Source organism: Biomphalaria glabrata, chromosome 10 (genome assembly GCF_947242115.1).
Source record: "Biomphalaria glabrata chromosome 10, xgBioGlab47.1, whole genome shotgun sequence".
Taxonomy (NCBI): domain Eukaryota; kingdom Metazoa; phylum Mollusca; class Gastropoda; family Planorbidae; genus Biomphalaria; species Biomphalaria glabrata.
The window spans coordinates 29,389,512-29,417,450 of record NC_074720.1 but is presented as its reverse complement, the minus strand read 5'-3'; the positions used below and the strand labels follow the sequence as shown (position 1 = coordinate 29,417,450).

Sequence of the window (27,939 nt, the reverse complement as noted above, 5' to 3'; positions counted from 1 at the left end):
TTTAAGTGCTAAGTTATTTTTGGAGCCCTAAGTTGTCAAGTTCTTTAGTTGGTGGTGTTGGGTGGTGCAGTTCGCAGAGAGCCTGGATAGTGAGAAACGTTGTTATATATATATAGATAAAATATTTTATTTAACAAACTTAAGAATATATTTTTTAAAATTAAAAATACTGAATGCATATTTTTTAGCTCTGGCCCTAAATGTTTGCACTTCTGGTACCATATGTTTGGTTTTGATATCAACACACTAAACATGTACGCTGTAGCCCCAGGCTCCGTCAGAGTCTTAGTATGGACAAGACATGGTGCACAAGCTAATGACTGGCTTGATGCTGCAGTCACTTTACAGGTTAGACAGAAAACTGTTGACTGTAATGCAAATCCAATACACTAAAAATAAACTTCTTAATGATTGAGCAAAAATATGGACTTTTAGCCTATGTATGGTATTGTAATCCTGTGAACTTTGTTTGTAGCTTACTGCTGGAACTACTATTCAGTTTGAAGGTGTTCGTGGTACTGACTATCAAGGAGACATAGCTATAGATGATATTTCTTTGATACCTGGAACTTGTGGTAAGTTTTTACACCACCTTGAATTGACATAAAGAAACTGTTTCAGTTTGAAACCTTTAGCATTTTCCCTTTTTCACTTGCTTGTGTCTGTTAGAATGAGCTCAAGTAATTGTCTTTCAGTTTCTGATACAACTGCTAATAGATGTGACTTTGAAACTGACATGTGTGGGTATAGATCTGAAACCACAGGACTTTGGCAGAGGTGGCAGAGTTCAACATCATCTATTGCCACTGGACCTACAAATGACCATACATATGGTACATCTCAAGGTAATATTTATTTATAGTAGTTATAAATCAAACCATTTATTAAATGAATAGAACCAATTTTGTTTTTTTTGTTCATAGTGTAATTGTTTGTCTTAAATAAATAAGCACAAAGCTTCTTGTTTTGTTGACACCAATATTTACTCCACATATTTTTGAATAATGTTCACTTAATTTGAAATTTTTTGTTATTTTTAACTTGAATGTCTAGGTCATTACGCCTATGCAGAAGCCTCTAGTCCCAGAATGCCAGGTGATAAAGTACGCATGATAGGCTTACCTCGTCCAGCTACAACTGCCAAGTGTGTCTCTTACTACTACCACATGTATGGTGTTAATATGGGAACATTAGAAGTTCGAGTTAGAACTGGACCCAATGTTGAAAGCAGTTTGTACACTCACAGCGGAAACCTAGGAGATAAGTGGTACAAAAATGAAGTCACTGTCAGGTCATCAACTTCATGGCAGGTAAAAATTCATTAATTTGTAGAAATGTTGTTTTTCTTAGATAGTAAAAAAACAACAAAGCGACCTTTATTTTCTTTTACATCTTTATCATTGTGATACTGATATTCCATTAAACATCTTCATGTAACCTTGCTTAGAGTAGTTGAACTGATTAGTGTACACATAGTCAATGGTATTTCATTTAAACTATAATACAAATGTAACAAATTTGTATATATTTTTTCATCAGCTTATTTTTGAATCCACCATTGGCAATGGCTATGCTAGTGATATCGCCATAGATGATATAGTTATTACTGATGGAAGCTGTGGTGCTAGTGAAGGATCATGTGACTTTGAAACTAATATGTGTACCTGGAGCTCACTGCCTAGACCCAGTTCTTGGCTCTGGACAGCTGGTCAAGCTATCTATGGATATCATCCAAGTGTTGACCACACTCTAGCAACATCATCAGGTAGAGTTTGAAATCGTCCTCTCCATAGTTGTATGACTAGTGTACAAAGAAAAATCATTTTTAACCTTGCAAGCATTAGAAAAATATTTTCTTTAATAATGTGATTTTCATTGTAGGAAAGTATCTGCTTCTAAGCTACAAATCCAATCTGATATCCAACAAAGCAGCCCTGGCCAGTCAGCCAATGCCTCCATTTAATGGCATCAAATGCTTTACTTTCTGGTATCTGAACTCAGGGCCTGGAAGTATGTTGCTGTTTTTTTTTACTGAACTTTTTACTTAGTCTACATTTCATTTTATAATTCACATTATTGATAAATTAAAAGTGTGCTGGATGAAACATTACGTACATATTTGTTTTTACAATATTTCTATTTAAGTCTCTCCTTTTTGGAGTGTGGGCGGACGCTTATCTAAAAAATGTCTCTAATGATTTTTCTAGAAATTTAACAGTTGATGTATATCACTGCGAAAAGAATTACTAGCTTGTTGGCCGCATGGGGAAAATCTAGTTTGATCATTATAATTTTTCAAATAAAAAAATAAATAACAATAAATTTGGGTGGAGACTACATCTAGTTATAGAGCCAACATGGCATAGTCATCCATATAACCGTAATTATGCGATAACAGTAAACTTTAGGTCTAGTGTTAGATCAAGATGTCTTTATAATGAATATACCAATAAATAATCGCACGTTTGTCTTCCTCACTGGCAGAATCAGAAAATGCATAAGTTGTAGTATTTGGGTTCAATACCCAAATTAAACCAAAAATCTTTTAAATTATTTTTTTTTTTAAATTATTTTATTATATTTGAAGTTTAATAATGGAAGTATTGTCTTTTTAAAGAATAAATGTTAAATTAGTAAATTTGTATGTTTTTTACTTTGAGTTATGGAAAATACATTAAACATTTATTTGTTTCTTGGTTGACAGGCTGGTTGACCCTGTACCTAACAGACACCTCTAACAATAATTTATATCCCATATGGTCACAACCAAACTCCTACATCAGTGAATGGAGCTACGCCAGTGTTCCTATCGGACCACAAACTTCAAACTATATTGTAAAAGCATTTTTCTTAAACTAAGTATTTTTACATTTTTAGATTACATTATTTTCTTTAACATTTAAACATTTAATTTTTTTTTAAATTGATGTAACAAATTTTTGTTTAACATTCTAACTTAATATAGATGGAGTTTGATGGCCAGGTCAACTCGACTAATGGATATGTTGCTATTGATGACTTTGTTGGAAAAATATCAACTGCAGCCAACTGTCCTTGTATGTAGAGCTGTGTATTAAATAGCACATTTATTATGTTAACTATTTTAATGATTCTTTTGAGCATTACTAAATACTGACATTTTCCCCCATTCTCAGTATACCCTGCTACAGCTGTACCTGTTAGGCAGCCAATGACTTCTCCTCCATCAACAACTCCTCTTGTACCATTCAGTAAGTTTTCAATTATCTCCTCCTCATCTATTGTTAAACTATACACCAACATAAATCACTAGTGACTTTAACTGTCCAAATGGATATTGCTTTTATTGCAGTACCTCTGTCTAAATATGACTGTAGCTTTGAGTCGGATTTCTGCAACTGGACGCAGGAACATGTTCAAGATACATTTGACTGGGTGCGGGCTCAAGGTCCCAAAGGTTCTGCTGCTACTGGTCCAGTGGTAGATCACAGCTATGGAACTGGTAATATTATAATATGAATTATTGTTTATTTCTAATGTAATGAACAATTCTAAATCATATACAAATGATGAGAAATAAATTAAAAAATGATGCATCTGTCTGTTTTACTGTCAGAAGAGTTGAGCCAAGCTTCTTCAAAATATAGGCTTGTAAGCCTGATTGAACAAAAACCTATGTCTGGAAGAGGTCCAAGTCAATGTTCATAGTAAACTCTGCTATTTCCAATGTGTCAAACACTCCAGGTGCATTGACTAGAATATGTGTCCGAAGGCTGAGCAAACCGGGAATCTGTGCTGTTTTGCTATAATTTACCAAGCTAGCTGTGTAGGACTCACCATTGTTGAAATGGTCCTTTGAGGAAAGGTGCATGGTTTAACTACAAGGTCATGGACGCTCTCTTAGAACTTCACACTGTGCAGTGGAAATACTCTGGCACTCCCTTAGACACTCCCACAGGAGTCTTGTGTTGCTGCCCATCTAGCCTAATTGCTTCCTTCCTCTAGTGCTGTGCTAAGACAGAGTAGCATACTTGTGATAAAATGCTGCATAAATTAATGTTGTTAAGAAATGTTAATGAAGCATGAATTAATGTTATTTATAAATGCTACTTTACACAAATCTCTTCAAATGCTGGATGGTATGAATTAATGTTATTTATAAATGCTACTTTACACAAATCTCTTCAGATGCTGGATGGTATGCCTATATAACATCTTCCTATGTAGCCAATCCTAATCAAGCTCAAAACCAAACAGCTTGGCTAGTGTCGCCTATGATACCCAATACAGTTTATTGCTTTAACTTGTGGTATCATATGTATGGATCACATGTTGGCAGCTTAAATATTTACAAGTTAAATACGGTAAGCATAGAATAAAATGTAAAGAAATTATAATGTACAAAATAATGTAGCTAATGTGAATGTTGTCTTGATTTGGAATTCATTATCACTTAAGTTTCCACAATCCTTACTTTTTTTTATTAAACTATAAATGAACATTGAAATAAAGAACCAAAAACTTTACTTACCAGTAGTGCTATACAATGTTGTTCATCAACAAGGCATTTTAAAATCTGTGTATGTAATTGTGTAAAAAAAAATCTTTTCTTTGATTGAATAATTTCTTTTAATCAATTGTTAAAATAATGTAGAAGTAGCACAAGGATTTGATCAAATATATTTTTTGTTATCACTTGATCAGGTAACCCAAAGAAAAGATAAATATGCCTCACAGAGTGGAAATCATGGAAGTGCATGGCAGTTTTTACAGATCAAATTTACTGGCAGTGGCAATGACAAGATTATCATAGAAGGTGTCAGAGGAACAAACAGTTTAGGTGACATTGCTATTGATGATATAATGGTTCAAGCTGGTTCAACCTGCCATGCCCAATGTAAGTTTGTTTATAATAGTTTCTTAGCATATACGGACATTTTCTAAGTTCTATATTTATATACTGATACATGACTAAACTTTCCACAAACATAAAAGCAGAGTTGCTCACTGCTATAAGTTTGATAGGACAGTAATAATTGTCAATGCTTTTTTTTTGCTTTGAAATATTATTATTGCTTTCTTTTTTTAAAGTTGCTTGTATTTAATTTTGTTTTTACTGGTAACTAAACATTTTATACTTTTGAGTTGAGATTTTTTTTTACATATGTGTTTATAAATAAATTCTTCAGTTTCAAAGCAATTACATATTTATTACAGTGGGCCCATCATGCTCATTTGACTTTGGTGATTGTGGGTGGAATCAGAGCAGTGGTGATATATTTAACTGGCAGAAATTTCAAGGATCAACAACCACAGTTGGCACTGGACCTGTTGCAGACCACACACTAGGAACTCAATTTGGTATTAATACTAATAAGCAAAAATCATCAAAATTAAAACATATATCTTTCAAACATAATTTCTTTACTTGAATTCTGAATATGTGTATAAATATTTCTACATTAAATGGCCTTCTGTTTACACTCTTACTCCTTTAGGCTACTACTATCATATAGATGCTCGCCCACCTCGTGTGGCAGGAGATTACTCTTACTTTGTCAGCCAAACCATTACTGGTAATAACAGTCAGTGTGTTAGATTTTGGTATAGCATGAATGGTGACAATGTAGGGACGTTAGAGTTTGGAATCATGGCTGGTGACACAACTCTAGGGCCATTCAGGTCTCTGTGGTCAAGATCAGCTCATCAGTCTGTGAATTGGTTGCTAGGAGAATCGACTATCACATATCCAGGCCAAAGTTTTCATGTATGTTGCATTCCAGCATAATATTTCTTATATTTTAATCTCTTGGTATTTTAATCTTAGGTCTTAACATTTAAAAAAAAAATGGCTTTAATGAATGCCATCTGAAATGCGTTACAGATTGTATTCAAGGGAACAGTAGGCAATGGCATACGTGGAGACATAGCTATTGATGACATCACTTTATCTCTTAATGAATGCCCTTTCAGAGGTAAGATTTTTTTCCAGTTGTCCCATCATAGTAAAGGTATATTAATGAGATGAATAAGATAAAGTGGGAACATTTAAATGATGAACTAGTCACAGCGATAAGGTTTGAACATGTAGCTTGATACTACTGAAACATTTTATAAGCAGAACAGTTGAACTTTTTACAAAGCAAATATTAACTCATTCTGTCTGTCTGTCTGGTATAAAGAAATGTTTTTGTCTCCACTTCCTATTCTCAGATCAAGTTGAAACTTTGCAAAATTTTTCATTGTACATGACAAGACATGAATCAATAAAAATATTAACAAATTAGTTGATTTATTATTGGTGATTAATTACTTTGTTTGATATTGAATTAAGGGGAATAAATGCTAATTAATGATAGATCTAGATGTATATATGGATTTAATCCCCATCTTACATTTTGTCACTTTTCTTTTTCTACTTTCCATTCTCGGATCAAGTTGAAATATTGCGTAATTAATTATTCATAGTCAATAACAATACACAAATCAATAAAAAACAAACAATTAGTTAATCAATTAGTACTAATTAATCAATTTGGTTTATATCACAGAAAGGGAGCTAAACCCTGCTTTTTTTCAGATAAATGGCAGTAATTAGTGGCTCTTTCCCTCAAAATAAGCTTTGTTTTTTTAAAAATTGTCTATATTCTTTTTGCTTGTTCATTATTTGGAGGTTATCAACAATCAATTTTCTTGAATTTCTTTCCAACAAAATCCTGTCTGTAATTATAATAAATTGAATCGAGTGTGAAATATTAATTGAAGTATTATATTATATATATATTATTATTATAAATTATGATTCTCTTTTTTTTTTCTGAATGTATCAACATAGTTTTTGTTCTGTTTAGGCAACAACGACTTTGAAAATGGTTTAGACCTGTATACAAATTCAGTCGGTCAAATTCATGGAGATAAGTTTGACTGGGTTGTGGCTTCAAGTGCACTCCCTCTTTTTGGAGTCAGCATTCCTTTTAATGACCATACACTCCGAACCCAACAAGGTATTATTAACATGCCATCTCATTAGAATGGGTTTCATCGCTAAAGTATAGAAAATATTGACCTGTAACTTCATTGACACTCACTGGTTGTTTCTTTTCTATTTTTTGTTTTCCAGGCCATTTTGCTATAGCCATGTTCACAGCTCAGGCTCCAGGAAACAATGCTTATTTATACACACCAATACACAACCCAGATGATTCATGGTGTTTTACTTTTTACTATTATATGACTGGTCAAGACCCTGGCATGCTTAATGTTTACTTATATATACCTGATCAAAACACTTTTACTCTACTTTGGTCACTTAATGATCAGAAGGATAATTGGAACTTAGCTCGAATACCAGTTAGCTCCCCATCTCACAAATTTCAGGTAATTTTTCTTCATTCTTACAGAAGTTGAAATTTTGCTAAAAAAAATGCTTATTATTTATACTGTATAGCTCTACTTAAGACTTTTTTTTAATCTTCTTCAATTTTCTTTACTCTGCAGTTAAAATTAGTTACAAGTAATACAAAAAACAAACAAACAAGTTTCTTTTAAAGATATATTTAGAGTATTTTTTGCTGCTGTGGTTGTATTGTGATTATGTTTGTCTCCAGCTTGTATTTGAAGCCAATGTTGGCACTAGGACAGATGGTATGATAGCCCTGGATGATATTGTATCTCAAGATTCACTTTGTACCAGTAAGTTTACTAGATTGCCAACTCTTTCACTCCTAGATATGATACTATGCTCTCTAAGTATAAAATAGTTGGTGTCACTTTTTCTTAGAAAGATTACTGAAACTTTTATATTGTTAGAAATTTGGTGGTGGTGCGGAAAGGGTTAGTAGTGTGTGTAGTTAGCTGACACAAACTGCCCCAGGCAAGCACAAGACAAGCAGTCAACCATAACGGTGATGACTGGTTATGTTTCAAGAAACATCTAAAGTGAAAACTACTCAGGCCAGTCATGTCGGATGTGGTCATGTGATCAACCAGAATGTTCTGTCGGTTTCTGGATATATATGCCATGACTACGCTTGGTTTTTACAGAATACTTTTACAAAGCAAAGAGTGAGTCGAATGAGTCAACGTATTTTCTGCCCCTGCCCAACAGCTGACTCGTTGGAGTTCTTAGTCAACATTGTTAAGAACACGCGCGCACTGACCCCCCATCAACGGAGCCCGCTAATTAAATATCTTTGTAGATCCAGGCTCTTTGTCCAGCTGTCTGTAGCACCTGTCTTGGGCCGCCCCCACCACGCTCTTTGGTCTTCTTTTTTAAAGAGTGGAGCAGTTCAGTGTGGTTCAGTAATGTGGCTCTGTACAGTGCATTATGATGGTTTGGTGTGGATTAGTGTCAAGACACCAAGCGAGTACAAAGAGATGTTGATCAACTCCAGTGTGTGAAGTCAGTCCTAAACAGTTAAACCCAGTGCAAGTCCGTGACGAAGCGGAGAGGCCAGTGGAGTTTGATACAGCAGTACAAGAGTTGATATGGTGGTACGCTTGTTAACGGTGAAATATTTGTACATTTGTACAGTCAGTGTTACATTTGGCCAGTTGTACAGTATTGGCTTTGATTTATTGGACATTAAACTGTTACATTATTTTGGAGCCTTGAGTTGTCAAGTTCTTTGAGCTGGTGTTGTGGAGCAGTATGTAGAGAGCCTGGATAGTGAGAGTCATTACAATAGCATTCATAAAAGTCTTCTTATTCTCTTCTTTAGGCTATAGTTTTTTTTTTATTTTAATTTTTTATTTAATGGTCAGTAACCAAAAATAATAGAATCTGGATTTTTCTGTTTTACTAAAAATGATATTATAACTATTATAAATCCAAAAATATCTTCAAATTGATTAAAATATTAAGTCTTCATTACTTATGTTTGAAACCACCAAAGTATTTTTTGGCATTACCATTTTAAGTTGCTTTTTTTAGTGAAACTCCAGTATAACTGGATATCCAAATTGAAATAACTTTCTTTACCAGCATATCCGGGCTCAGCAAGAAGAGGAGATATTATGACTGCACCAACAAGAGCATCGTCTACAGGCACTACACCTAGTATGTTTGTAACATTGAACTAGAAGAGTCTAATTTCATTTTTTTTTTATTAAGCCACAACTAATCAACATTTTTGTTACAAGTTTTTTTTTCATATTTTAAACAAATATACCATACTTACAGTGCCAAGCCCTTACGACTGTACTTTTGAGTCAGCTAGTACCTGTACTTGGACTCAATCAAATACTGATCAGTTTGATTGGAGTGTGGTACAACCAATTTCTCAAGGTCTTGTTATGTATGCCACAGCTCAAGATCATACACAAGGAACAAGTAGGACTTTTTTTTTTAAATAACAAAGTAGCTGATTTCTTTTAACAAGTTTATAAGTTTATAGCCTTTGAAGTGCAATGATTAATTAGACTGCAGTATTCCATGAGGTTATGCTGACCCATATTTGACTTGTGTATTTTTTAACATCTAATGCAGGCTATTCCGTTATATCCCTGGCATCTATTAAAGTTTTCTTTTTGCTGTCTTGAGTTTAGACTTATTTTTGTAAGCATGAAATATTCAGGCAATAACTCTTTTGAGTGTTTAAGGTTTTTTGTTTATTTATTGTTATTGATAATTTCATGTTCATGTTTTTTTTCTATCCAAATTTTAGATCAGGGCTTTACTCTGCATATGCCAACAAGTCAAATACGCCATCCTAATGATACTGCTGCATTGACTTCACCCTCTCTACCCCCTGCTGGTGCCCTTCATGGAGATTGTTTATCTTTCTGGTATCGTCTGTATGGTCCTTCTGTCGATGGACTGCAGGTCTATACAGTAACTGTCAATACCAGAACTTTACTCTGGCAGCGGTTAGGAAGTCAAGGTCCAGATTGGCGATTAGCTCAAGTAGAAACCACTGGTACACAGTATTATCAGGTATCCAATTGATATTGCAGATATGTATGTAAATTAAAATTTTTAAAATAAATATCACTAACTGATTACCAATTGCAAATTTAAATATTGGTGTGAAATTACTAAATAATCCAGAATGATTACGCTGTTTAATGTTAGTACTTCTGAGATTTATTGTACATTTGATAATTTTATTTAACTAAAATAGAGTTAGCCTATTTACTTAAAATTTAGAAACAAAAGGTTGTATGAAAAACATTTTCTTATATATATAAATCATTATTCTTAAAATTTACTTTCAGTATCAAATTGTTGGTTTGCGTGGTACTACATATCTTGGAGCTACCGATGTAGATGACATCCACTATTCATCCTCTCCATGTCCATTTGCTGACTGTGAGTTGTTGTTTCTTTTGTTGTTGTTTTGTCCAATGCCATGGTAGCCTATGAAATGACATTGAAGTGAGGAAATTATGAACTTCAAGACATTGTGATAAGCTAAAAGAAATTTAAAGGCCTACAAAAAAAATGATATTTTCTCACTCCATTATCTACTTTTTTGTTTTAACTTCCTATTGAATTATTTGTCTTGATGTAAGAACAGTTTTTGCTTCTAAATTCAAATTGAAAATTTTCAAATGTGTAAAACTTTACATTGAAATTGTATATTTTTCTCTAAATGTTATTTTTAAGTTGTTAATTGGCTTTCTAATAGCACCTTAATGTTTAATTACCAGTACACATCCTTTTAATTAGTAATAGTCATCATCTTCTTTTTTGATGTGACGCCTGTATTATATAAGATAAGATAGTCCCTTTCATATAGTATTGAAGTAGATTCATAATTTAAATAAGATTTAATTATGACTTCCAAACAAAGTGTAATTGCATTTTTATTTTCTTATTTGACATACTTTCCTGAGTTCTGTGACCATAATAATAATAAGAAGAAGGTTTTTAGCATACACCTAGATAGATATTTCACTTTGATAACAACAAAAACTATGTAAAAATATGTAAAAAATAAATATAGTATACTCTGCATAATCATTACATTTAGGAAATCAAAATAACATTTTCAATAGTAAGCTTAAGTAAAAAAAAATGCTCTCTTTAAAATAGCTGGTTTTATTATTTAACAATTTATTTTTTCAGTTTCACTAAATAACGACTGTGACTTTCAAAATGGTATGTGTGGTTTTGTTCAAAGCATAACTGATAATTTTGATTGGCTGCTGCACTCATCAACAACTACCTCGACTGGAACAGGTCCAAACAGTGATCATACATATGGCACAATGCAAGGTAAGAGTTGTCTAACTTTTTAATGCACATTACAAAGTAAGATACAAGACATTTATTTACTCATTTAGTATAGCTACTCTTATCTTTAGTACATTCTGCATATATACATATTTATTTTTACATTTCAGGACGGTATGTTTATGTTGAGGCTTCCAACAGAGCCCCTAATCTAAGGGCCAGTCTTCTTACTCCAAATATGACATTAAATTATCCTAGCAACTGTGTTAAGTTCTGGTACAATATGTATGGCAGTACAATGGGTTCACTTCGTGTGTACAGACTTTTCCGAGGTAATCGACAGCAGCTGTGGAGTCGCTCTGGAAACCAGGGCCAGCAATGGCAAATGGCAGAGGTCTCAGTTTCAGGAGACAATACAACAACAGTGAGTCTTGAGTTTGAGGGTGTAGTTGGCTCATCATATCTCAGTGATATTGCACTAGATGATGTCAGCATCAGAACTGGTCCTTGCGATTCTTCTGGTAAATAAATAATTTGATTATATTAATATATTTGTAGGCTACTATGGTTATATAGGTAAAGGTAAAAATGGTTATATAGAAAATTTATTCTTTAGATTTATTAAGATAATGTAAATTTATATGCATTTTAATTAATACCTTATTAAATATATGCATCATTTGTCAATATTATTATAAAATCTTATTTTTTTTAGCTAGCAAAGCTTTTAATATATTTTCAAATTTTTGTAATCTTAAAATAGATAAAGACTTAATATGTCTAGGCTGTAGACTATTTATATTGAATGCTATTTTTAACTTTTTTTTTAGACTCCTGCAATTTTGAGTCAGGTTTTTGTACCTGGGCTAATGTTAGGATAGGAGACAATTTTGATTGGATAATTGGATCAGGTTCAACTCCATCATTCAACACAGGACCCCAAGCTGATAACACTGTGGGTGATGGCACAGGTAGCCAACAAGTCATTTTTTACATTTAAAAAAATGGATAATACTAATATTACTTGTATTGCAATATGTTTTGTTAAATTAATGTTGGTAATAATTGGAGGAACATTGTTGTCTCAGGTCATTATGCATTTATTGAGGCGAGTGCTCCACAAAGGGTGGGCGATAGGGCTTACCTTGCATCACAGAGATTCTCTGGCAACCAAGTAAGTTGAAATTAAGTTTGAAAGAAGGAGGATTTAAGTTGAAAATAAGAAGGATTTAAGTTAAAGTTAAGTTTGAAATAAGGTGGATCTAAGTGGAAAGCAAGTTGGAAATAAGGAAAATCTAAGTTGAAATTACGTTAGGAGTATGGAAAACAAATATTGAAAACAATACAAATATTTATGAATAAAATGTAAAAGCCTGTCAATAATATTACTCCTATAGATTTTGTCTTTTCAAAAAACTTTCAGGTGCGCTGTCTACATTTCTTTTACAACATGTTTGGTCAAGGCATTGGAACACTTAATGTCTATATGAATACAACCAGTTTACAGAAAGTATGGTCACTTTCAGGCCCACAGGGGAGGTTATGGAGTCCAGCTTCTGTATCATTTAATAGCTTAGTGCCTTATCAGGTAGGTGTCATTAAATTATCTATGTATCTCAATAGTCTCTTTGGACATGAGCAGAAAAGTCAATCCTAGATTAAATTTTAAATTGATTAACTTTGTAAAATTAAAATTTAAACATTTTATGATGTCCTTGACTTTTGTTTGTCCTTTCAACAGCAGCTGTAGGTAACAATTTGTCTATGGTATAGCCACAGTTTGATCAGACTCTTTATCACAAAATATTTAAGATCTCTAATAGCAATCATGCACAAACATTTTCATTACTTACAAACTGAACTTCTATCTCTGTATGATTAGATTATCATTGAAGGAACTGTTGGCTCCAGCTATGAAGGAGACATTGCCATTGATGACATTTTCTTTTCAAATGACAACTGTGCTAGTAAGTACATTATATATTTTTTTTATAAATAAAATTAAACATTTAAACAAAAAATATTGTAAAAATTACAATGCATATGATCAAATTAATTGTTTTCTAGTAGCTATATTAAATATTATATTACTAGAGTAACTATAGTTATAAACAAAATACCTAGTCAAGTATCCTTCTGGAAATAACATGTTTTAAAGTGGGCCTTCATTTTCACTTGTCCCATAGTTTGTTGGGTCATCACATATGACCTTTTGACCACCTTACTCCATGTCTCTCTGTCTTCTGCCAGAGTCTCTTCTGTAGACATGTTTTCCCACTTCACTCTCCTTTATCTGACTCTTCTTTTCCCTGGTACTGTTCACTACAGAAATGTCTTTATGGATCCTGAGAATCCCATTACTATTGCCTTACCATTTTTACTTAGCATGTTTTATTTTTGGTCTAATAAGTAAAACAGTGTTGATGTGTTTCAATTCCCAAACACTAGAAAGCTCTTGTTAAACATGTTTATTGTCTTGAAACAGTTAATCCAGCCAATGCTACTGTCAGAGGAAGCTCATCCAGCACCACAGCTGCACCTTCAACTACTACCCAGATAACATCAGGTAATTTTGTATCTTCAACTAAGATTAATGGTGCTTGGGAGCAAATATCTTTAAATACTTAGCTAAGAAGACGTCCGAAGATTAATGAGGAGTGCAGTATTTCCTGTGGCTACCAACCTCAGCTGTAACTACATATTTTGCCACATCTAGGGCAAGCATAACCATTGTCTGCCGTTAGTTGATTAAGATTTCCTTTTTGCTGTCTGCGTCTGTCCTCGGCAGCAGATTTTCTTTTGGTCTCAAATATGTATCCTTTGGCCTTTGTGAGTGACCTTCAGCTGTCTCGTTCTGAAGCCGCATGCAACCAGGGGCTCTCTTTAATGTCAATACTTAACTATTGCACATCACAAAAGTCTTCAATTTTAATTGAAAAACCCACACAACAGAAAAAGTTTCAAATTTTAGCTTTTTTTATTTTAGTCTCCCTTACTTTAAGTTTCTTGTGCATGAATCAGATCCATAAATTGATTATTAATATTTAATCATTTATTATTTCCTTTTTTAGTACCAACACCCTATGATTGTAATTTTGAAAGTGGGTTCTGTGGATGGGTTCAAGACACACAAGATCAATTTGACTGGACCCGATCACAAGGTCCCACAGGTTCTACTCAAACTGGACCACTGGTAGATCACACAAAAGGAACTGGTATGTTTTATTCATTTTTGAAATGCTTTTTTTATAAGTGATAGCTCTGGGATGTATTGGTAAAGGAAAGTAGCCCTTTTAGATCTTGCAATATATGGGTCAGATTATGTAAAGGTCATCTGTTCTATGGCTAATGTTTAATGAGGGTATCATGTGGCCAGCACAATGAACAACTGCTTTCACTTTCCCCAACAAATATCAGGTACCCATTAGACTTGGGATTCAACAGGAAAAAAAACTATTTTTATTTCAATGCCAATGCCAATAACATCTGGTTAACTATTAATGTGTATCTTAAATTGTAAGATTGGTTACAAACGCATGTTTTAACAAATTATATACTTATAAAATTTAAAGTATACTTCTAATACTATCAAGGCTGGTATTCTGCTTATTAAAATACTGTTACAAATGACCAGTGACAGGAAGAGGTTAACGTGTGACCCCGACGAGATAACACAGCAGCGGCAGTTCCCTGGAATGTACATGTAGAAACAGAGACAGGATGTGACGTGTCCTTACATGTTATTCCAAAAGGTACTAGCAATGTCCAGTGACAGATAGAGGTCACAACTTGTGACCCCGGCAAGATGACACTGCAGCCAATGTTTTCTGCAATCTACATGTATAAACAAAGACAGGATGTGATGTTTGCTCACGTGTTATTCCAGAGGATACTAGCCGTGTTTGTGCAACTTTGGACAAGCGATTAGGGACTCTATATAAGCCAGAGAGTTAATGTGAAAGTCAGTCGTATGGAGTCGTGAGTGAGCCGTTACAGTCGATACAGACTATGTAAGACGTGTGCGGCTCTGTGGAAGAGAAATGTGTACGACTCGATGCAAGTTAACTAGGGTAGAGTTAACTGGAGTGGACTACTGTTGTTAAAGTCTATACAGCGAACTACAGTGGACTTGAGCCGTTACAGTCGATACAGTCGATGTAAGACGTGTGCGGCTCTGATTCGGTAGACTTGAGTTCGACTTGGTTCAGCTTTGGGAGACCTGGAGCGACACTGGGAAGTGTGTCGTTGGTCTGTTCTGAGGAATACGGCTCGAGGAAAGTTGAGAAGAGATGAATTGCAACGAAGTGAAGAGATGAATTGCAACGAAGTATAGCTAACTGTAAACTGACAGATATTGTACAGTCTTCTACGCTACATGTTACAGTAACGAATTGTTAGAGTTAATAGTCATTAAAGTTATATGAAACTGAAAGTTTAGTCGTCAAGTTCTTTGCAGTGTTTTTATTTATGTGCCTACTAATACATTTAGCCAGAAGATTCAGAAATACGTAACAATACTTTCAAAATTTCTGTTAGCTCAAGGCTGGTATGCTTATATAGAGGCCTCCACTCCTAGAGTAGCCAATGACAGTGCTCGGTTGATTAGCCAAGTCATCAACCCTGGACAACGCTGCTTAAGATTCTACTACGTCATGTATGGAACCACTGTCTACCAACTGAATGTCTATGTACAACAAGGCAGTCAAAAGACAAGAATTTTCAGGATGGAAGGAGAAAAAGGTTTATCATGGCTAAGTGCAAGCATTCCCATCAACCCTTGGACACCATATCAGGTATATTTAATTACATAGTTATTTACTTAGAAGTAGGACTTAAACAAAACTTGGTGTTGACTATTTCAATGTAATCTTTCTTGTAGCTGGTGATAGAAGGTGTTAGAGGGTCTTCATGGTCAGGTGATATTGCTATTGATGACATCACTGTACCTACTGGGACTTGCCCTGAAAAAACATTAGATGGTAAGAAATACTATTAATTAATTTATATTTGTTGAGGCAAGACACTTTTGTATTACTCTTGAGACCTGGGAGGCAACTAGGTCTCCTTGAATTATTCTGTCAAAGCTGATTATGTTGGCAAATATAGTCTAATAGTATCAGAAGAGTGTGGGGGTGTGGTGTGTGGAAATGCAGTGATTTTATAAAGCTACTTTTTCTTTGACAGCTGGTGCTTCATCATGTACATTTGAAAATCTACCATCCAATAACTCCCTCTGCGGGTACACACAAGAAACAGATGATAATTTTGATTGGTCATTAAACAGTAATGGTACTCAAACCCAGAATACAGGACCATATACTGACCATACCTATGGTTCATTCACTGGTCACTACATTTATACAGAGGGATCTAGTCCACAGAAAGCTAATGATACAGCTAGAATCAGAAGGTAATGTTTTGACCAATCCACTTTTAAAAAGTTAGACTTAACATGCTAAGTTTTATATCTATGTATTTACATTTCTATAAGATCATCCATAGTGGCTTCACTTTTGAAGGAGGCCATATTCTTTGTTTATTTCAACATGTTTCAGATGTTCCATCAGAAAAAAATACTTTTATCTCCCAAATCTCCCACAAGATGATGGGGCTAGGTAGTGGGCAGGTTTTGAATCCAAAACCATCAAGATGACAGTCCAGAGCATAAACCACATGACCAGGCAGCAATAGATCTCTGATTGCTTAAGAAAGTCTTAATATTCGTTAAGTTTTTGTGACTTTTTAGAGCTGTGGTTTTATTGACAACCATTTCTTAATTCACAATATTTCATCTTAAATGACATAATTGTTTGTCACAGAATATCTTTTAGTTCTATGTCACTGAGTCTTCAACAAACAATAAGAATGATCAAATATACTCTATATTAGTGATCCATACATTCCTTTTTTTTTTAATAGCAGTTAGTCATACTAGAATAAATTAACCAATTCAAGCAGTGTATAGGCCACCCTTTCTGTGCTTGCCTACCTGGCTTGTGACAAAAGTTCCTAGAAAATTTAATGAAATTTTATTGCATTGTAGTCATGCAGCCTTCTGCTTTAGTGCTTATTTTTCAAAATATCTAAAATGCTTTTACCTGGAAAAAGAAATCAGCTGTAAAAGTTTTAATCACTCTTAGTTATACATATATAATTACTGTAATTGCAGTCCAACCTATGCTCCTGGAATGAGTCAACAACACTGTCTAACATTCTTCTATCAAATGTATGGAGCTGACATTGGTACTTTGAATGTATATCAAGTGAGTTCTGGGAAATCTGTTCACAGTAGTGTTCCTATTTGGTCAAGATCATATGACATGGGCCCTGGCTGGAGGAAAGCTGAAATGACTTTGGACTTGATGGGCAATTATCAGGTAAGTTTTTGTGTCTGTGAATTTGTTTTATTTTTTAAATTTATTACAATTTTAAGTTACATTAATAAAATATGATATTTTTCTAAAAAAAAACAACAACACTATTTTAATAACATACTATCATTTAGTGAATTAGTCATTTCAGTAAGCAAAAGAAACTACCTTATAAGTTCTTTTAATACCTATATTTTTAACATTTTAAGGAATAAACAGTCAGGCATAAATTGGCATCTATCTATAATTATTTTATTTACAGCTTATCTTTGAAGGTATTGTTGGATCTGGCTATAGAAGTGATATTGCTTTGGATGATATTGTTGTGAAGAATGGAGCTTGTCCTAACCCAAGTAATTGTTTACATTTTACATGAAATAAATATTGAGTTTACAAATGATTAGTTTATTATTTTGAGAAAACTATTATATTCATTTCAATATTCTATGTTTAAATTTTTATGTTATTGTAGGAACTTGCAGCTTCTCTAATGACACCTGCTTGTGGCGCAATCTTCAGGATGGCTCAGATGATTTTGATTGGCTTAGAAATAAGGGAGAAACTGCTTCATTCCAAACAGGCCCCAGCAGTGACCATACTTCTGGAGGGCCAGGTGGTTACTATATGTACATTGAAAGCAGTAATCGACGCCTTGGTGAAAGAGCCAGATTAGCCAGCCAGGTATTTTTTTTTTCATCTAGTCCAGCGGTTGTCAACCTTTTATGCTCGGCAACCCCTTTTTACAATCCCCCACTTAGCCGCGACCCCCCCCCCCCCTACACACACAGCAATAGAAGAATAGACAATAACAATCCATTTTTTCAATTGTCTTTGGCGACCCCTGGCAAATCGTCCATCGACCCCCCTCGGGGATCATGACCCACAGGTTGAGAACCCCTGATCTAGTCAAATATGTTTCATAGGATGTTTACTCCACTTAATCCTTGATGTAGGCTATGCACATAGTGTTATTTAATTGATAAATTCTTTGTACCTTTTACTCAGATGTTTCCTGCAGTTAGCAATCAAGACTATTGCTTCAGCTTCTGGTATAATATGTATGGCGCTGACATTGGAAGTTTGAAAGTTCTGGTTCTCAACAATGCAAGCTATGATGCTATTTCTTCAGAAGCCACCCTCTGGGAACTTGATGGTCAAACTGGCCCTCAGTGGATGGCGGCACAAGTCAACATTAGCAGTGCTTACACACATAAACCATTTATGGTAATTATTACAAATTTATATATATTCTGCTTATTTGGAGCACATCCGGACATAGATGTTTCCCTCTAATTCAGAAACTGCTTCTATTGTTTACAAAAAAAAAAAGTAAAAATTTTGTAACATCAAAATTCAACATACGTTTGAATATATGCTGCTTACCCTAAACTGCCATAAATAAATTTAAAAAAAAGACAAATTTATTGTCTTAACATTATAATGCTGCCTTTATTCAAATTACAACGGAGAAATAGAAATCTTGTTAAGACTTGTGGTTACTTTAGTTATAAGATTATTGTGAAAGCTGACAAGTTTGCTTTCCATTTATTTTATTTATGTAGTGGTATTGTACAAATCATATAAAGCACTTAACATTATTATAAAATATAATGGAAATCCAGCTTTAAAACTTCCAAGCGTCTAATACATAATGATACATTTTGGTATCAGTTTCTTGGTAATCTGTTTTCTCCTTTGATTTCAAAGCTGTTTCTACAATGATTTTCCCAAAATAAATTTCATGTAATGAAATGTTTTGTATAATTTTACAACCTTTTTATCTTCAAAGTAATTTCATTTGCCCGGATTCATGTTCTAATTAAAAAAAAAAGTGAACAGAACTATTTACAATTACACTGTTCTGGTTAGTTCTTAATTTATTCAAATAAACAGCTGCCCCAATTAACCAAAGTCCTGAATAATTTATTTATAATCTTAGGACATATAATTATTACATTTTATTACATATACATAATAATAATAGTAAACAATTGAAACCACAGCTCAATCAGCCTTAAAAAAAAAAGCTCAAGCTGTAAATAATTTTTTTTTGGCAACTAGGTGGTTCTGGAAGGTGTTGTAGGCAAAAGTTATGGAGGTGACATTGCAATTGATGACACTAGCATTGACCCATACTCATGTCAGACTGTACCAGACTATGCCCTGCCAACAACAGATGGTGAGTTACTTATCATATTAAATCAGATTCAGAGAGTGCTAAAACTTGTACATTTGACTGTCCTATAAGACAACTATATGTTTTAGTTTCTGACAGCTAAATTAACCAACCTTAACCTTGACCTTCTCTTGTTTTTTAGCATTAGAAAACGCTGATTGTGATTTTGATCTCCAAACATTCTGTAGTTGGTCAGGGTATCCTAACAGAAAGTTAAGTTGGATGTTGATGTCACATGGCACTCCTACTGTCAACACTGGACCTACTTCTGACCATACTGGATCAGGTAAAAAAAAAAACAAAAAAAAACAACTATGTATCAATCTAATCCTTACGGGCATGACATGGCCTAAATTGTGCCGATGTGCCAAAAACTCAAACTAATCTAATCCTTACAACAGATTGCACATGATTTTCAATTTTAGTAAATGGTTTTGTTCAAAATATATCAGTCACATACTCCCTCTTGGTTTCTAACTTGTCTGCTGGTAATGTTCAATCAAGGGTTGTCCCTCTTGTGCAATGTTACCTTTGTTAATACTAAAGTCATAATTTGTATTAATAACTTAGTGTAATGTTATTTGTAACTATCATTGTCATATTTTTTCTTTGTGTTGTTCAATGACGTGTGTCATCACTGTTTTTGTCTACCAGGTGGATTCTATATCTATTTGGAGTCCAATAATGGTAATCAGGGAGATGATGCAGTCCTTGTTTCACCAGTCTTACCCCCTTCCATTGGCACAGCCTGCTTTTCATTTTGGTAAGATGTTTTCATAATTCAACTGTTTGATCTAGAACTGGCACAAGTGAAATGACTTAGCATCATTAATCATAACTACTTTTATTAAAAATAGTTATGCTCCATAACTCCATACATTTAGAGGCTTTGGTATTAAATGATTTAATTGGTATGTTTTAAGGTAATGGCCATGTACTATGTACTACTCTGCTTGCTTTTTTGAAAAAATTTGCACTCAAAAATATGTAAATTCTTTCTGTAATACCACTTAAGTTTGAAATGCATGAGCTTTATTTGTTAGTTTTGTAGAGTCAATGTAGCTATTTTGACATTATCAAAACTCTGATTCTAAAGTATGTACAACATTAAAAAAAACAACAGTATTATTCAGTTATTCCCATGAGGTATCATACATATGGTGCTAATATTTCCCATCAGGTATCATATGTAGGGTGCTAATATTTCCCACCAGGTATCACATGTAGGGTGCTAATATTTCCCATCAGGTATCATATGTATGGTGCTAACATTGGACAACTCCAGCTTCTAACAAGTATAGGGGGAGTAACTGTTGTGCAATGGCAAAGGCAAGGAAATCAAGCCAATAGATGGTTGCAGGCCTCTGTTACTCTTCAAAGTACTACTAACTATCAGGTAATTGAAAACTTTTTAAAAAAAAATAAATCAGTAATCAAACTTTTATATGAAAAGATAATTTAAAATTAATATTTGATATGGTTGAACTCACTGAGAAACTGATAATTTCTCCAGATATTCCTTAAAGCAATCAGAGGCAATGGTTTCCTAGGAGATATAGCTGTGGATGACCTAGTACTTGTACACAAACCTTGTCCCCATAGAGGTAAATATTTTAGTTTATTGTTCTCTACACATAAATCTCACTTTAAAAATAACATCACTTACATACATTTTGAATGAATCCATCCTTCAAGTCTAAGGGTGACTTGGAAAGCATAATTTATGACTACAATGTTGTGGGTTTTTGAGAACAAAAATCTGAACAAAAATGTTTGGATATCATGGGGGAGGTCTGTTTCTTAACAAAACAAAAAAATATTAAAATAGAAGATCATTTTTTTATTTTGGTATGATAGTTATATGCCTTTGTTTATGTACTCCCTGGCCCAGGTTATGAATGTGATTAGTCTTGCAGGTGTTATGAGCTGCATGGTTTAGTCTTCATTGAATGTGTGAGAGAGTGTGTTAGGCAGTGGAGGTCTTGTTTCCTGTCCAGGAAGGTTGGACGGTTGCTTCCTGGACTGGTGTTTGTGTATTAATATCTCTTGAGAGTTGTCATTGTGTGCTTTATTGAATATTAAAGTATTATTGTTATTCATGGATAGTTGGAGTTGGAGTTGAAGTTTAGGTAGTAATAATTGTTCTTATTTGAGAAAAAACCTAATGAGCCAAGCAAGAAAAGAACCTGACAATACTAAGACGAAAAATGTAATTTGTGAAAATGATAATTAATAAACAAGTCTTTGTAAAATTAGAAATTTCTTGTTATGTTTCTCTACAGGGACTTATGGATGTTTGAGTTCTGTTAAGATTTGTTATGGGGGGGGGGGGGAAATAAAAAACTTGATTTTTGGTGTTAAGTTGTATCTGAATGTTCCCTTATAGTTTGACTGCTTTACAAATTAACTACATCAACAAAATCCCTGTTTTAGCACTGTGTGACTTTGAGCAAGACATGTGTGGTTATACACAAGAATCTAATGATAACTTTGACTGGACAAGGATTCAAACAGCCACAGCCACCTTTGGTACTGGACCAAAATTTGATCACAGCATGAGCAGCACTAGAGGTACCTTGTGTTTTGTTTCACCTAACTAGAGGTACTTTGTATTGTTTAAATTCTAGAGGTACTTTGTTTTTTCCCCTTTAGAGAATATTCAAAATCAACACTAAGATTAGACTTTGTTTCAATTTAATCTTTTTTGAGTGTGTCCTGAATTGGTTTGTTTATTTTGATTGTATCCCCTAGTGTTTGTTTACATTTGTGAATTCACGTGAGATTGTGTACTGACTATATTCCGTGTCTTAACCTTTGCTATGTGTGTAGTTATAATCGTCATGCAGTGTAATAAAGCTTTAGATGTTAACACTTTTTTGTTATATTAAAGTACGACAGAGTGTTTATACTTCATAAATACTTCTTATAGTTGTAGAGCTTTGTATGCCTTTTTTTTTTATTAGTTAACAAAAAATTAATCTAGATATAAATGTGTTTTTATCTTTTATTTCTGACTAGGCTACTACATCTACATTGAGTCCTCACCTCCTAGAAAACCTGGGGATAAAGCTAGATTAGACTCACCTATATACCCTGGTGGTGGAGCTCAGTGTCTACAGTTTTACTATCACATGTATGGTGCTGGCATGGGAACCTTGTTTGTGTATGAGCGTATTGTTGGTGGGATTGATCAAAATCTTATTTGGTCCATGAATTCCAATAGAGGAGATGCTTGGTTAAAAGCACAAGCTAACATAAACACACCTAATGCTTTTCAGGTAAGTTGATCATAATTGAAGTGAAATGCTGTTACGTTTTAATTTTGAAACATAGTTGTTAAAAATATAGATTGCTAAAAGAAAAAAATTTAATGAGATAGAATATTGTTTTGTATTTCTGAGGAAATAATTTTGCGGATTGTTATTTTGTTCAATTTTCTTCTGCTTGATTACAAAGTAGGATTACAACTTGTAAGATTACAGTTTATAGGATTATAATTTGATTTGTAGAATTACAGTTTATAGGATTATAATTTATGAGATTACAGTTTATAGGATTATAATTTGTAGAATTACAGTTTATAGGATTATAATTTATGAGATTACAGTTTATAGGATTATAATTTGTAGAATTACAGTTTATAGGATTATAATTTATGAGATTACAGTTTATAGGATTATAATTTGTAGAATTACACTTTATAGAATTATAATTTATGAGATTACAGTTTATAGGATTATAATTTGTAAGATTACAGTTTATAGGATTATAATTTGTAGTATTACATTTAAAAACGTGCATCATGTTTATATTAAAATACTATTTTATTTAGATATATAATTGTTTCTGGTTCATTTGCATTGTTTCAGATAATATTTGAGGGAATTGTGGGAGCAAATGCCACCAGTGACATAGCACTTGATGACATACAGCTATTACCTTCACCTTGTCCTAGTCCTGTTACATGTGATTTTGAAGGTGGATTCTGTACATTTACTAACAGAAGAGATGATGATTATGACTGGGTGCTTGTTACCCCTCAAGCTACAAGGTTTAAGTCTGACGTGCCTTCAGTAGACCATACCACAGGCTCTAGTAATGGTAAGACTTTAATTTTTTAGATTGCTGTCTTTAACCACATGAAACATCTCACTAAATAATTACAATCTTCCATTCATCATCCCATCCTCTGGAACTCAAGAAAAGATTTTTTTCTGTTGACTAGTTTCCTTCCATTTCGTCTGCCATTCTGTTCCTTATCCATTTCATGTTGTCTTTTATTTTTATATCAACCAACTTCTAGTCAGTGTGTTTTGGAATATATCTTAACAGTCATTGTTTGTTACCTATGCTGCAGACCTTCACTATGAATATCTCCTTGCTACATTTCTTGAATTGTTTGAACATTTACAGGTTACTTTGCCCTTGCCAACATTCCTGCTAGTCCCTCTGGTAACAAACATGCATTGTTGGCTAGTAGTCTCCAACCACCAACATCTGGACAGTGTCTTAGTTTTGCCTACTACATTCAAGGAGATGGTAACTTTTTTATTTGTTTTGAAATAGTTTTTAGATTCTTGTTGAAATGGTATAAAAATATTTTTTTTTAATTTTATATCGGTGTAAAAATTAAATATAGATTGAAAAAAAAAAAAAATTCATGGCCTCTTTCTTTTCCTTTGGAATCTCATATAGACTACTCATGAAATGTATTTACACTTGACCTAGGTACTATGTTCATCTATTTGGAGACCCCTGGAGCTAACATTACCTTGCTACAGCTGACAAATCCAGATGGCATTGATAAATCTTTCCATTGGAAACAAACATCTATGGACGTTTTGTCAAATACATCATACTATATTGGCATTGACGCTCAGAGAAATTTAATTGGAGCAACAACAATAGTCTTAGATGATGTTAAACTGGTTGATGGACTTTGTTCTTTGCAAACGTCTCCTCCTCCTGCGACTATTCCAACACTCCCACGTAAGTTAGTCACTCGAAAATTTGCTAAATTAAAATAGTATCTTTTTTTAGAAAGTTTGTTTTTAGCTTTTTTTTTTTCAATTCTTGTATTTTCAGCTGCTCTGGCTGTATTGTCATGTGACTTTGAAGGCTTCCAACCTTTGTGTTATTACACCCAGAATACAGATGATAATTTTGATTGGATAGTCAATACAGGAAGCACCACCTCAGATTCTACTGGCCCAGATGCTGATCACACTTTAGGAAATATAAAAGGTAAGATGTCTTGTTAGCTTCTATTGTGATTATAATTTATAATTGGTGAAAATATTCGATAATTTGACTTTTTTTTTTCAACGTTTTTTTTAAGATCTCAGTTGAAATATTACAATGTAAAAAAATAAGTTAGATCATTAGTTTAAATTGTACAAAATGTTATGAAATGATATCATTGAAAAATTTTTTTTTATTTTCTTTCTTTTTTTAAAAATTTTTATCAGGTCATTATATCCACATTGATGCCTCTGCTAAAAGTAACAATGCTTCTGCCAGAATATCAAGTGCACAGTTCCGCAACACTAACTCACGCTGCTTAAGTTTTTGGTACCACATGCACGGAGCTGACATCAACAGACTGAATGTTTACTTGTCCAACTCTACTGGACTTGGTCCAGCAATCTGGACCAAACAAGGAGAGCAAGGATTGAATTGGTTGAATGCTTTGGTAGAGCTTGGTGGGGATGATGGCTATCACAAGGTTAGACTAAACCTTAACAAATGAAATAATTTTTCATCTAACATTTTTTTTTCTTTTTCTTTAGTATAGTTATACAACTCTTAAACTTTCCTTCTTACTTCTATTAGTCATATGGTAAGCACTCTGGACTGTCATCTCAATAGTCCTGAGTCAGAACACCGCCCGCTACCAACACATGCCATCTAGAGGGAGGTTTGGTCTAGGATGTAAAAGTCTTCAATTCTGAAGAAACATATGAAACAAACAAACAAATTTAGTATGTTTATCTTACAATATTTTTACAAAACATTTTTAGGTTGTGTTTGAGGGTCTTGCTGGCTTGGGTTACAGAGGTGATATTGCTATTGACGATATAGTGGTATATGATGGGCCATGTCCTATGACAAGTAGGTGATACTTTCTAAAGTGTTTACAAATGATACAAGCTTATTTACAAGCATATATGATTTGTCAACTTAATTTTTTAAACTATTACCTAAACGTAATTGTTTAGATTTCTAAATGCTAACAAATTATCCAGCCATTTGTTTAAATTTTAGCTCTGTGTGACTTTGAAGACGATGGCATTTGTGGTTTTAATCAAGACATTTATGATGATTTCAACTGGTTACGGCATAGTGGCAGCACTGATACTGTCGGAACTGGACCAACTGTTGACCACACCTATGGAACACTTAGAGGTTTGAAAGATGGATTTTATTCAGTAATAGTTTTTATATATTTAGTTTAAGTAGAAATAGTTTTTCTTAGGCTTTACATTTACTCCTTATCACCTATATAGTTTTCTATATTTTCAAGGAAATAATTTGTCTCTATAAAGGTCTCTTATAATGTTTTAATTTGTCTAAAAAATTTTCTTGTTATGGGTAATTTTTGGTATCAAATGAAACAATTGAAAATATACATGAATTTAATTGATTTTGACCTATTGAAGTCAAATTTAATATTAAAAGCTCACAGATTTTGTTTCAAATCCTTGAAATAAATCTATTATTCAAAGTAATTCAAAATATTTTTTTTAGATTTATCCATATGTTTTCGAAAATAATATGTTTAAAAAATATATCACATTGAACATAGTTAAAAAAAAATAGAGCTCTTTTTTTTTAATGCTATTACCACAAGTAAAAGACAACACAGTTATGTACAGATGTATTTAAATCTATATGTTCCAGTAGAAAGTATGATATTGTATAGAAGTGACAGAGACTGTAATTTGTAATTGCATTATGTTGTTTCAAATTGAAATGTTATATATATATATATATATATATATATTTATAATAAGTCAACATATTAAGTGACAAGTCAAAGTTCCATGATTGCAAACAAAAGAAAAAAAAAGAAATAATTGCTCTCAACAGTTTCACAGCCAGTTAAAAAGAAAATTAAGTTGTTTTGCATCTGGATATATCTTTCTAAATTTAATTGAAAGCTATTTGATCTAGCTAGGATCAGAAACAAAAAAGCAGTTTTAATATACCAACATACTTTGTCAAAGATCATGACTTGTCCCTTTTTTTTTTTACCAGTTTTTGGGTAGTGCTAAATGTTTATCAAATTTATTGTTTAAAGGTCACTACATGTACATTGAAACATCAAGTCCTCGAGTCCCTGGTGATGTAGCCCGAATGCTGACCCCAGTATACCCTGCAACAGATGGTCGTTGTCTGAAATACTGGTATCACATGTATGGAAGTAGTATGGGAACTCTGGCAGTTTATCTGAGAGATGTCCGTGGGAATGATCTGCTACTAGATAATAAAGTTGGAAACTTTGGAAACCAATGGCTGTTGGCTCAAGTGGACTTAATTTCTCTAACACCTTTCCAGGTCAGTTTCTAGCTAAACAATATTCATTTCTAATGTAACAAAAAGTTGTATATTTGATTTTAAAAAAGGTTGTATGTTTCCATATGAGAAATTCTAGAAAGATAATTTCTAAAACAATAATTAAGATGTTAGTCAACCAACTTTGTTTAACAATAACTAATTAAGATGTTAGCCAATCAACTTTATTTAACAATAACTAATAAAAATGTTAGCAATAACTAATTAAAATATTAGCCAACAAAATTTGCTTAACAATTACCTGTTGTTGTGGTTCAGGTGGTATTTGAAGGTACTGTTGGCAGCAGTTACACTGGAGATATTGCTGTTGATGATGTGGAGGTATCTGAATTTATTTTTCTTTTATCACTCTCCTATAATTTACATACATCCCTTAAAGAAATAAGATTATTACTTTCATAATGAATCATCCTTAATTGTATATAATCATGTTGTTTGATTTACTCATGTATTATTTTAATGTATTTTTAGGTCACCAAAGAGCCGTGTGTACAAATGTATGGCTGTGATTTTGAAAGAGGACTTTGTTCTTGGACACAAAATAAATCTGATAACCTGGACTGGATTATTAACCATGGCTCAACTCCTTCATATGCTACTGGACCATCTCAGGATCATACCATAGCATCATTAGCAGGTATTATTAAAATCTCGTAAATTTT

The 27,939-nt window shown here is 33.3% G+C and overlaps 1 protein-coding gene across 1 annotated transcript in view; it reads left to right on the top strand.

The window, feature by feature from the left end:
• LOC106054420 (MAM and LDL-receptor class A domain-containing protein 2-like) overlaps window positions 1-27,939 on the top strand; it is a 124,742-nt gene that overhangs the window by 61,989 nt on the left and 34,814 nt on the right. The window contains exons 76-129 of the mRNA XM_056044467.1: window positions 189-348; window positions 476-575; window positions 696-845; window positions 1,054-1,310; window positions 1,540-1,765; window positions 1,882-2,010; window positions 2,705-2,835; window positions 2,966-3,056; window positions 3,156-3,230; window positions 3,332-3,481; window positions 4,168-4,343; window positions 4,684-4,876; window positions 5,197-5,340; window positions 5,478-5,746; window positions 5,864-5,954; window positions 6,831-6,983; window positions 7,100-7,356; window positions 7,587-7,671; window positions 8,963-9,037; window positions 9,161-9,310; window positions 9,645-9,913; window positions 10,195-10,288; window positions 11,048-11,197; window positions 11,326-11,676; window positions 11,986-12,126; window positions 12,244-12,329; window positions 12,579-12,743; window positions 13,038-13,122; window positions 13,641-13,721; window positions 14,227-14,370; window positions 15,692-15,948; window positions 16,035-16,134; window positions 16,340-16,565; window positions 17,325-17,532; window positions 17,789-17,879; window positions 17,999-18,207; window positions 18,532-18,750; window positions 19,588-19,705; window positions 19,845-19,988; window positions 20,357-20,465; window positions 20,951-21,098; window positions 21,216-21,306; window positions 22,136-22,273; window positions 22,721-22,980; window positions 23,572-23,803; window positions 24,116-24,241; window positions 24,431-24,691; window positions 24,788-24,946; window positions 25,171-25,427; window positions 25,723-25,813; window positions 25,967-26,107; window positions 27,003-27,259; window positions 27,536-27,598; window positions 27,749-27,914. Coding sequence (XP_055900442.1) covers window positions 189-348; window positions 476-575; window positions 696-845; window positions 1,054-1,310; window positions 1,540-1,765; window positions 1,882-2,010; window positions 2,705-2,835; window positions 2,966-3,056; window positions 3,156-3,230; window positions 3,332-3,481; window positions 4,168-4,343; window positions 4,684-4,876; window positions 5,197-5,340; window positions 5,478-5,746; window positions 5,864-5,954; window positions 6,831-6,983; window positions 7,100-7,356; window positions 7,587-7,671; window positions 8,963-9,037; window positions 9,161-9,310; window positions 9,645-9,913; window positions 10,195-10,288; window positions 11,048-11,197; window positions 11,326-11,676; window positions 11,986-12,126; window positions 12,244-12,329; window positions 12,579-12,743; window positions 13,038-13,122; window positions 13,641-13,721; window positions 14,227-14,370; window positions 15,692-15,948; window positions 16,035-16,134; window positions 16,340-16,565; window positions 17,325-17,532; window positions 17,789-17,879; window positions 17,999-18,207; window positions 18,532-18,750; window positions 19,588-19,705; window positions 19,845-19,988; window positions 20,357-20,465; window positions 20,951-21,098; window positions 21,216-21,306; window positions 22,136-22,273; window positions 22,721-22,980; window positions 23,572-23,803; window positions 24,116-24,241; window positions 24,431-24,691; window positions 24,788-24,946; window positions 25,171-25,427; window positions 25,723-25,813; window positions 25,967-26,107; window positions 27,003-27,259; window positions 27,536-27,598; window positions 27,749-27,914 — 8,699 coding nt within the window. The remainder of the gene's footprint in view (window positions 1-188; window positions 349-475; window positions 576-695; window positions 846-1,053; window positions 1,311-1,539; window positions 1,766-1,881; window positions 2,011-2,704; window positions 2,836-2,965; window positions 3,057-3,155; window positions 3,231-3,331; window positions 3,482-4,167; window positions 4,344-4,683; window positions 4,877-5,196; window positions 5,341-5,477; window positions 5,747-5,863; window positions 5,955-6,830; window positions 6,984-7,099; window positions 7,357-7,586; window positions 7,672-8,962; window positions 9,038-9,160; window positions 9,311-9,644; window positions 9,914-10,194; window positions 10,289-11,047; window positions 11,198-11,325; window positions 11,677-11,985; window positions 12,127-12,243; window positions 12,330-12,578; window positions 12,744-13,037; window positions 13,123-13,640; window positions 13,722-14,226; window positions 14,371-15,691; window positions 15,949-16,034; window positions 16,135-16,339; window positions 16,566-17,324; window positions 17,533-17,788; window positions 17,880-17,998; window positions 18,208-18,531; window positions 18,751-19,587; window positions 19,706-19,844; window positions 19,989-20,356; window positions 20,466-20,950; window positions 21,099-21,215; window positions 21,307-22,135; window positions 22,274-22,720; window positions 22,981-23,571; window positions 23,804-24,115; window positions 24,242-24,430; window positions 24,692-24,787; window positions 24,947-25,170; window positions 25,428-25,722; window positions 25,814-25,966; window positions 26,108-27,002; window positions 27,260-27,535; window positions 27,599-27,748; window positions 27,915-27,939) is intronic.